A 9444-nucleotide genomic window follows, 5' to 3' on the forward strand; every position below is an offset into this window, starting at 1 on the left:
CATAATGCTGAGTCTTGAAAATAGGAAACACATGACTAGAATGACAGTCCCAGAAAGGTTAAATAGGAATGAAAATGCTTGTGAATAGGAAGTTTCTGCCCATTTTCAAAAGTTTACTCTCCAATTACATGCCAGGCCCATATGGGCTTAGGAAGCAGGTTTTTCTTGTTCTTGGTCTGCTCTATTATTTTGATTATTCATTCCAGTCCTAGGAATGATGCCAGTTCCTCCTACTTCTGGGGATAGTAATTCCAGTGCCTGATCTTTTCTCCTTTAAGAGCATCTTTCTGCCATCTTTCTTGGGCTGACCTTTTTTTCCTCAGGATCCATCATTCCTGCCATTAATCTACCCTACAGTACTTACAGGAACTACTATTCCAGTCTTGTACCATTGTGTTTTACACAAGTAGATTCCTGCTCCTACTCCAGTCACCCTTGTACTTTATTTGCTTATTTATATCCTGCCTTTATAAATTTTTACAAATAAGGCAGGCGGCAAGCATATCCAACACACCTTCCTCCTATTTTTCCCACAACAAGCCTGTTGTTCCTGCCATTCGTGTGACGGCTTTTATCTCAGCCCCATTCCAGCCCTTCAATTCAAATTGCCTATCATTTTACACGGTATCCATTCACAAAGCAGTACAATCTATTCCAGGGGTAGTCAACCTTGCCTCTTTTATGACTCGTGGACTTCAATACCCAGAATTCCTGAGCCAGCTAAGCTGGCTCAGGAATTCTGGGAATTGAAGTCCACGAGTCATAAAAGAGCCAAGGTTGACTACCCCTGAAATTTTCTATTCTATCACAAGTCAGTTATTTCTATTGACCCATTCCACTTGTTTTCATAATACATTCCGCGCTTTAGTTAAGTTCACTTTCAGTTCTGCAGTGATTTCAACAGAGAGGAGCCTTGTCAAGCGTCTCTCTTAGCTCCCCATCATTTGCTACGGAAAGATCCCATTATTTCTCGCGGCCATTCCGCGTCCTCCCTTCTCACGTGATTCAGACACGAAGCCTCGTTCTCAAAGACACCTCCCCTCCCCCCGCCCCGAGCTATTAAGTCTCCGCCTCTGTGTCCCTTCCAAGGCTCCTCCCTCCCTCCCTCTGCTCAGACGCGAAGAAGAGGCACCGGAGGTCTGAACGCTTCCGGGTCGGCGAAGAGGGCTTCGTGACGTTGCCGAACCGTGTAGGAGCCTTTTCTGCCTGTTATTGTTCCTGCCCCCTCCCCCTCGGTCGCTCCCATCTCGCGCCTCCGGGACGTTTACGAGCCTCTTTGAAGACGCGGCGAAGAAAAGGAGGGGAAAGAAAAAGGAAAGGGGCGCGCGCGCCGGTACAGCCGAGGAGGCCGACGTGAGAGGTTGCCGGTGGCCGGTTCGAAAGGGAGAAGGGTAGTTGGAAGTCGTGCTGGGAGGGGGGTGTCGCTTAACGGCTCCAAATCTTACGTAGCGCGAGCTCTGCCAGAGAAGGGCGGAGGGGGTGTCACGCCACGCCACGCCACAGAGGAGCGACAGTCTAAAGGAGAAGGCAGGCGGGTGAAGCGGCGGCGATCGGAAAGCCATGGCCTACGCGTATCTCTTCAAGTACATCATAATCGGGGACACAGGTGAGAAAAAAAGCAAAGGGGGAAAAGAGCCGCTGCGGAATGGGGAAGCCCGTCCTGAGGGCCAAGCCCGCCTGCGCAACGCCCGCCTCGGCTGCTCCATTTCCGCAGTGTTGGCCGCGCCGACGTGGTAGTGACTGCTCAAGGAAGGGGGAGGCGCTCAACTTGGGGACCGCCCGCAGCTTGACGCCGGCCTGGTTGGTAAGGCCTACACCGGCAGCTGTAGCTATGCCCGGGGTTCCAGTCAAGCCGCTGGCTGTAACTATCCCAATATTGTAATTTCGTTGGGAGTAGCAACGCCGTTACCAACCAGGTGGACATGAAGGATAAAAAGAGGGGGTGGGAGTGGTTAGTGGGTTGTTTTTTTTTAGGCCTGAAAGAGAAGCTGTTAGGCGAATGCTTCGGTGAGGTTAAAAAAAATGGTGACGGAGCTTGACAACGCCCTGATAAGGGGCTCCCAGGCTAGACCTCAAAACTGCCACGCTTGAAAAGTTCATGTCTAATCTCCCATTACATATAGCGAAGCTAAACACTCCTCTTGCCGATTTTTAGCTTAAGGTGCTCCAACAAAAGTGTCATTCCTTGGAGATTGAACAGTTAATGGACAAACACAAAGGTTTAGAATAGAGTTACTGGAAAATTGAAATGAATGCATAGACTTTTTAATATAGTTTCCAACATTAACATGAATTCAGGCAATCTACTTTCTTTCGGCCTCAGCATCTTAGCTATAATATGGAGAAAATGCAGTCTCTTGTTTCAGCGTTTCCAGGCTTGATTTTTTTTTTTCTTATTACTTTACCTATTTGCACTGTTACAGTTTATGGTGCTGCGGTTGAGATTAGTGTCTATTATTATTTCCTCTTGGAGTAAATTGCCATCTGATCTGTTTACACAGATATAGTAATGTGGAAATTAAATCTTTTGGATTCCATATATTTGCTTTTCCTAAGAAGCAGTGGTTGCCTATTAAAGTGGCTGTACTTGAAGGTGTATGTATCCACAAACTAGGCGTTATTCATTTTGTTAATATCAGAAAAAGATATAATAAAGCCTGACATTATAATAAAGCCTGACATTATCAAGTATGTACAAAGCTAAAGCCAATGAGTTCCTGCAAACTAAAAAAATACCATGTGAAGGGGATGGCTAAAATATTCTTGGCAGTTCTGTGTTCTAGATTCTTGTATTTTCCTGGGAAATGTAATTTTTTGTAGTGATTTATGGATTTAGCCAACTTTCTCCAAGCAGACCCGGTAAAGAATTATAAGAGAAATCCAGAGTATAAGGGACATTGTAGCTGGTAGAAGGTTGATTTTTAGGCCTGGTTCATGCATAATGAAGTATACTGTAATTTTTTTTTGAGTAGACAGAATGTCCAAATATAATCATGTAGCTTATGTATAGCAGCTATAGTTATTCATGAAAGATGCATTAAACTAAATTTGGCAACTTAAACAGTGCAATTATGTAATCCTGCCTTCATTAGTCATTGAGGAGCAATGGTGATTTTGATGCTTATTTTTCATTCTGATATTACTAAAAGTGAATGTTCGATTTATACAAAGCATTTTCCATACTGTTCAGTTTAGAAAACCTCTCAGAATGGTCAATAATAAATTGTAACTAAATAAATTAAGATTGGGGGGAAAGCAAATAGGCAGATATTTACATTTAGATCTCTTCTGAACACAGCACACTTCTTTTTTCATTAAACAGCTATTTCATTAACAGTTGCATTAACTTTAATAAGTCAACTCTTTCATGGAACAGCACACACACATACAGTTGAGGCTCAAAGAATAGTCAAGCTACCTTAATACTAGAGCAGTGCTGTGCACATGTTCTGTATGGTTTTTGAAGCATGCACAGAATATTTTTATTTACAAACTTGAAATGATCTAAAATGGAAAAATGACTATTTTAGTGTTAAAGTATATGATAATTTTATGTGGGGTTCTTTCTTTTTTTGAATAGTAGGAAATTGACATTTGGGAGTGTGGTTGGACCATATTTGACATTGGTGATAATTCATGTATTTCTTAAACAGTGGTACAAAAATAACACAAAATATTAATTTATTAAGTATTCCTCATTTATTGATTGCTCATTCAGCAACCATTCAAAGTTATGGTACTGTAAAAGGACATTGCATGATCATAATTCAGATGCTTGGCAACAAGTGCCTATTTACAAGAATTGCAGCTTTGTATGGTCACATGTTTGCAATTTGCGACTTTCACAGCCAACTTTCAACAAGTAAAGTCAATGGAGAAGCCAGCAGAAATTGCAAGTTGCATTCACATGATGATGTACTTAACCTAAGTGGTTCGCTTAACTGCAGCCACAAGTGACATAGGTTGGACACATCCATGTGATTTTTCACTTTATAACCATGTTGCATAATGATGGAGTTGCTGGTTTTATTTGTGGTTAGTAAGTGAGGACTACCTGTACTTTTACTGCTATATCTTACAATAAAGGGCATACTTTAGAAAACAAAGTTAAAATGGGGGATAGAACCAGTATCTAGGCTAAAAATACTGACTAAAAGCAACAGCTATCCAAAATATTCAACCCTGCTTAAAAGCAGGATGAAATAATGTTTTCCTAATGAAATATTAGGAGACAAGTTGATTGAACTTTGGAGGTGAAGAGTTTCAAAATACATTCTTGAATAGAATTCTTTATTGGCCAAGTATGATTGGACACACAAGGAATCTGCTGCCTGATCCATATCCCAATCACTTTTTGTAAACTCTAGTAGGCCATGTGAGTTTCTTACTGGATAGGCAGATTCAAATTTAACAAGGTGGTCCTTGATGTAACCATATAGTGCTTTGTAAGTAATCACCAGCATTTTGAATTTGGTCCAGAAGCTTACAGTAACCAGTGCCCTGACTTCTGTGATAACACCTATGTCTTTTCCTGTTCCATGCATTTCTTTGTGATCTTTCTGAAGTTGTGTTAGGTTAAAAAATGATGACATTCATATTATGGTGTCAGATGTATTTATTATCTTTGTATATCACCGTTGTAAATCTGAGAGGTTTCACATTATTCACACACATTTTTAATATATGTGTGTTGATAGATTTGTTTGTGTGTGATCTGTATGCTAACAGCATATCATTTCAGGTATTAACCTGGAAAAGCAAAGCAAGTTTCCACAAGGGAAATCTCTTTTTCTGAGATGCCCTTAAATTCTTCCAACTGTGAACAGATCTACAATGAAATGATTTTACAGTCTCTTATATAGCGTGCCTCATATTGATTAATTAGTATTATATTTAAATATTCTTTTGGTGTAATTCTATTTCAGTGGTTAACTCATCTGAAAATCATAATTAGAATATACAGAATCTTTTTCTTAACATTGAAAATGGCAAATCAGTAATAAAAGGCTGAGGGGAGAGAACAATCATAAAACCTTTAAGTAATTCTGAAAAGTACAAATCAAGAAAGGGGGGAAACTCTTTTAAGCAACCTCCATGTTGTTTGGGAGCTAGGAAGTACCTTCTCTATTGCAGCACCTGCCATATAGAATATCGTATCCCATAAGAATCAGATAGCCTCAACCCTGTTGCCATTTCAACAAGAATTTAAAATTTGGATTTGATCTGAGATGTTAGATAAGCTCTACTACATGGTGCATGCTATATTATTTTAATATTATGATTGTGGCTTTAATTTCGATATGGCGATTTTATTTGGATTTTTATTGAGGTTTATTTGGCAAGGGCTGTAGGGCCAGTAGGCAGAGGGCACGCAGGGCACCAGCTAGTTGGCTGAGCCAGCAGAGTTCAGGGCTACCAAAGGGGCAGAGATAGAGGAGATAGGTAGGTGGGGGGAGTTGAACTGCCCCATGATTGCCAAGTACCTGAATTTTGATCATGTGACAGTGGGGCATTGCAGCAACTGTAACTTCAGGAACCAGCCGTAACTACCATTTGTTCAGCACCATCATAACTTCATATGATCACTGAACAAATAGTAATTCGAGGACTACTTGTGTAATGTATCAAGGAACATTTCTGCTTGTTCTTACTGGCTTAGAAAACATCCCTGGTTCATTTGAAACTCATCTTTAAAGTACCTCCTTTAGGCAATAATCATCTTCATGGATTTTATTTTTTAGTTATTTTTGTGCTTTATCTCCTGTCTCAATTCTAATGCATATAGGCAATTTACAAATATAGCCATGAAAGTCAGCTGAATGACCTTAGGCCTGTCACTCTGTCTCAGTCCAACTCACCTAATAGGGTTGGTGTGAGGAAAATAGGAGGAGAAACTTGTGTTGGATATGTTCACTGCCTTGAGTTATAAAAATAACAAAGGCAGGATATAACTATCAAAGAAATAAAATATCAGAATACTGGAAATTCTGTAACATTTTTTTAATGTGTGTGTGTGTGTGTATGTGTTATGGTTGTACCATTTGATAGGAAGGAAGCAGAGGAAACTATTAGGCATATTTACTAGAAACCATACTTAGTGAGTTATTAACTGGGTTTTTCTATCATTATTAAATAATCCAAATTGCTTTGGTTCATGTAACCTACTATACTAAAATTGAATATGAAACACTATTGCTTATTATACTCTGTATACAGGCAATTGTTTTACTGTGCATCCATACTTTTTCAAGTAATATTTTTTTAGAACATAAATAAAAATATAAATGGACTTGGAATTTTCCAGGTTCTACCTGCATAGAAACTTGTATCCTCTAACTTCAAGTTTCAATATTCTGGGGGAGGGGGAGGAAAATAAAGATGAAAACATTCCAATAGTTTGTACTATTTGAAAAGTACTAATAATAGCATGGAAGTATTAAGTATTACATATTAATAAATGCAAATTGGATTAAACTACCAAATATACTACCAAAAATACTGTAGAATCTTGTGTCTTTATTGAACACACTGACATAACATTACCTAGTTTTGTTGGAAAAAAATATATGTAGCTTTAGATTTAGTAAATTATGGAATCTTCTTTAACAGCCGTGATTTCAACCAATTTTTTCCTGTGCCTGTTGATTGTTTCTGCAAATCAGTTTAAAAGTATTTTGGCACATAACTCCTTATAGAACTGCTTCAACTCATTATTTTTGGACTATTTTTGAATTTCTTTTGAGATACGGTTAAGGTTTTAACTTGGCCACTTCCAAATGTGAATATTTTTCTACTTCAGCTATTCTGTTGTAGTTTTACTTTTGTTTAAGATCATTGTAGTACTGCATGACTCATTTGCTTAAGCTTTATTTCATGGACAGATATGCTGACACTGTCTTGTAAAATTTGCTGATAGAATATAAAATCAATTGTTCTTAGAATGGTAGCAAGCTATCCAGGCCCACTCCAACTCTTACTTTACTTTACTTTACTTTATTTTGATTTATATCCCGCCCTTCTCCCAACGGGACTCAGGGCGGCTCACAACATATTTAAAAACAGAAACATATTTACAATCCCCACCCAATAAAACCAATTAAAACCAAATATTTTAGAGTTGTGCTGTTTAAAATTTTCTAAAAAATGAACCCGATTTAAAATCCTCCCTAGGCCAGGCCTGCTTGTTGGAAAAGCCATGTCTTGAGGGCGCGGCGGAAAGTAAGGAGATCCGGAATCATCCGGATCTCGGGGGGTAGATCGTTCCAGAGGGCGGGGGCACCCACAGAGAAGGCCCTCCCCCTGGGGGTCGCCAGCCGACACTGCTTGGCCGACGGCACCCTGAGGAGACCCACTCTGTGGGAGCATACCGGTCTATGGGAGGGAATCTGTGGCAGAAGGCGGTCTCGGAGATAACCAGGTCCTGTGCCATGGAGCGCTTTAAAGGTGGTAACTAACACCTTAAAGCGCACCCGGAAGGCCACTGGCAACCAGTGCAGCTCGCGCAACAGCGGTGTTACATGGGAGCCAGTCGAGATCTACGTCGGGTCAGAGGCCGCAAAGGCACGACTCGGTCCAATGCTGCGGCGGCAGTTGTCTCCCAAGCCGCCGCCTGATTTTCCGCCGAGTCGTGGACCAGATCCTCCGGATATGGCCCAAGCTCCGTCAGGAACCTCTCAGGGTCCATCAGTCGCCTGGGACGGAACCATCTCGGCGGTTCCGTCTCCCTACGGCGGGGGGGAGCGGTCCGGAAGTCCATCCTTAGGAGAGAGTGATCTGACCATGACAAGGGCTCAACAGCTATTTCCCCTATTTCCCATCTTATTCATGATTTGGATGAAATCCTTTTGTGGCAATGCAGTCTTTCATTTTTTTCCCCCAACAGTGTTCCTCATTAATGCTAGAAAGTTCCAGTCTTGTGTCATCCACTATAGAACACAGTTCAAATAACCTTCTAAATCATTCAGATGAATTTTAACAAACTTGAAAAAGGGGCAGTATGTTTTTTGCAGAGCTGTGGGGTTCTTTTTAATACCTTTCCATGTGCACCATTCTCGTTCAGTGCTTTCCTTGTGGGAGACACTGACATTAGGCAGTGCAAGAGTGACCTTCAACTCCTTTATTCCTACCTGAGGTCCCTTACCGCCTCCCAAGGTCTTGTAAGACTTGCTCTTAGGGAAAATTTCATTTGACAATCACTTTTATGCATTCTGGCTTGATCACGGGTTTGTGATGGTTTTGTAGCCCTTTCCCGATTCATAAAATTGACTATCCTTTTTCTGATGTTCACAGAGATTTTTTTTTTTATCAGAGCATGATTCACTTCCAGAAATCTCTGTCATGAAGAGCAGCCTACAGTGATATTTTTATAGAGAAAGACCCACCATTTACACCTGATTGTCATCTCGTTTATTGGAACATCTATATCAGAGGTCTTCAAACTTAGCCCTTTTATGACTTGTGGACTTCAACTCCCAGAATTCCTCTGCCAAGCATGCTGGCTGAGGAATTCTGGGAGTTAAAGTCCACAAGTCATAAAAGGGCCAAGTTTGAAGACCCCTGATCTATATATATTATTCTGTAAGAATGCTGATTTCTTATGACTTTATAAACTTATTCTAACAAGTACAATAAATGTTGGTTCTGTGTCTGCTAAAAGCATTATGTCGTTCACTGTTTTGTAACTTGTTTACCTAATTAGAATTTCCTTATCTGTTAAAAGGACTAAAATATGAAGCTCTGATCATAGTATCAGTATAGTATAGAGGAGAGCAAAGAATGTGTCTGCTCTAAATACAGTGTCTGCTCTTTTTCATTAATAACCCTTGATTCCGTATTTTTCGCTCTATAAGACGCACCTGACCATAAGACGCACATATCTCCTTGATTAGTTTCCACCCATTGTTTCTTGTCTCGCCTTCTGGGGCTTTGGAAAATAAATTGATCCCCTCTTTGTGGCAGCCGCTCAAATACTGGAATATTGCTATCATGTCAACCCTAATCCTTTTCTCTTGACTGGCCATACCCATTTCCTGCAACCGTTCTTCGTATGTTTTAGTCTCCAGGCCTTGACATTTTGGTCTCTCCCATCTCCCAGCAGAAAATTACAGGTAGCAGTGTTAAATCATGCAGCATAAGGATAATTATTATTCATTATTTATTTTTTATTTATTATTTTTCCCATTTATACCCCGCCCTTCTCCCAAGGGACTCAGGGCGGCTTACAGGTAAATAAAAACAGTGCAATACAATAAATATCTCTAAAAGCCAAATTAAAATATATATTAAATAACCTGTATTAAGTTTACTATTATAAAATCCCTTTAAAATCCCTATAAAATCCCCCCCTAGGCCAATCCCGCTTGATGGAAAAGCCATGTTTGAGGGCCCGGCGGAAGGAGGGGAGATCCGGAATAATCCGGATCTCTGGGGGGAGTTCATTCCACA

At 40.4% G+C, this 9444-nt stretch overlaps 1 protein-coding gene across 1 annotated transcript in view; it reads left to right on the forward strand.

Moving 5' to 3' along the window:
* Positions 1-1307: 1307 nt before the first annotated feature.
* Positions 1308-9444, forward strand: part of RAB2A (RAB2A, member RAS oncogene family) — a 49633-nt gene continuing 41496 nt past the window's right edge. Inside the window, exon 1 of the mRNA XM_015812376.1 lies at positions 1308-1606. Coding sequence (XP_015667862.1) covers positions 1561-1606 — 46 coding nt within the window. The 5' untranslated portion in view covers positions 1308-1560. The remainder of the gene's footprint in view (positions 1607-9444) is intronic.

The sequence above is a fragment of the Protobothrops mucrosquamatus genome, unplaced genomic scaffold, assembly GCF_001527695.2.
Source record: "Protobothrops mucrosquamatus isolate PMUCROS unplaced genomic scaffold, P.Mucros_1.0 scaffold79, whole genome shotgun sequence".
NCBI classification, from domain to species: Eukaryota; Metazoa; Chordata; class Lepidosauria; order Squamata; family Viperidae; genus Protobothrops; species Protobothrops mucrosquamatus.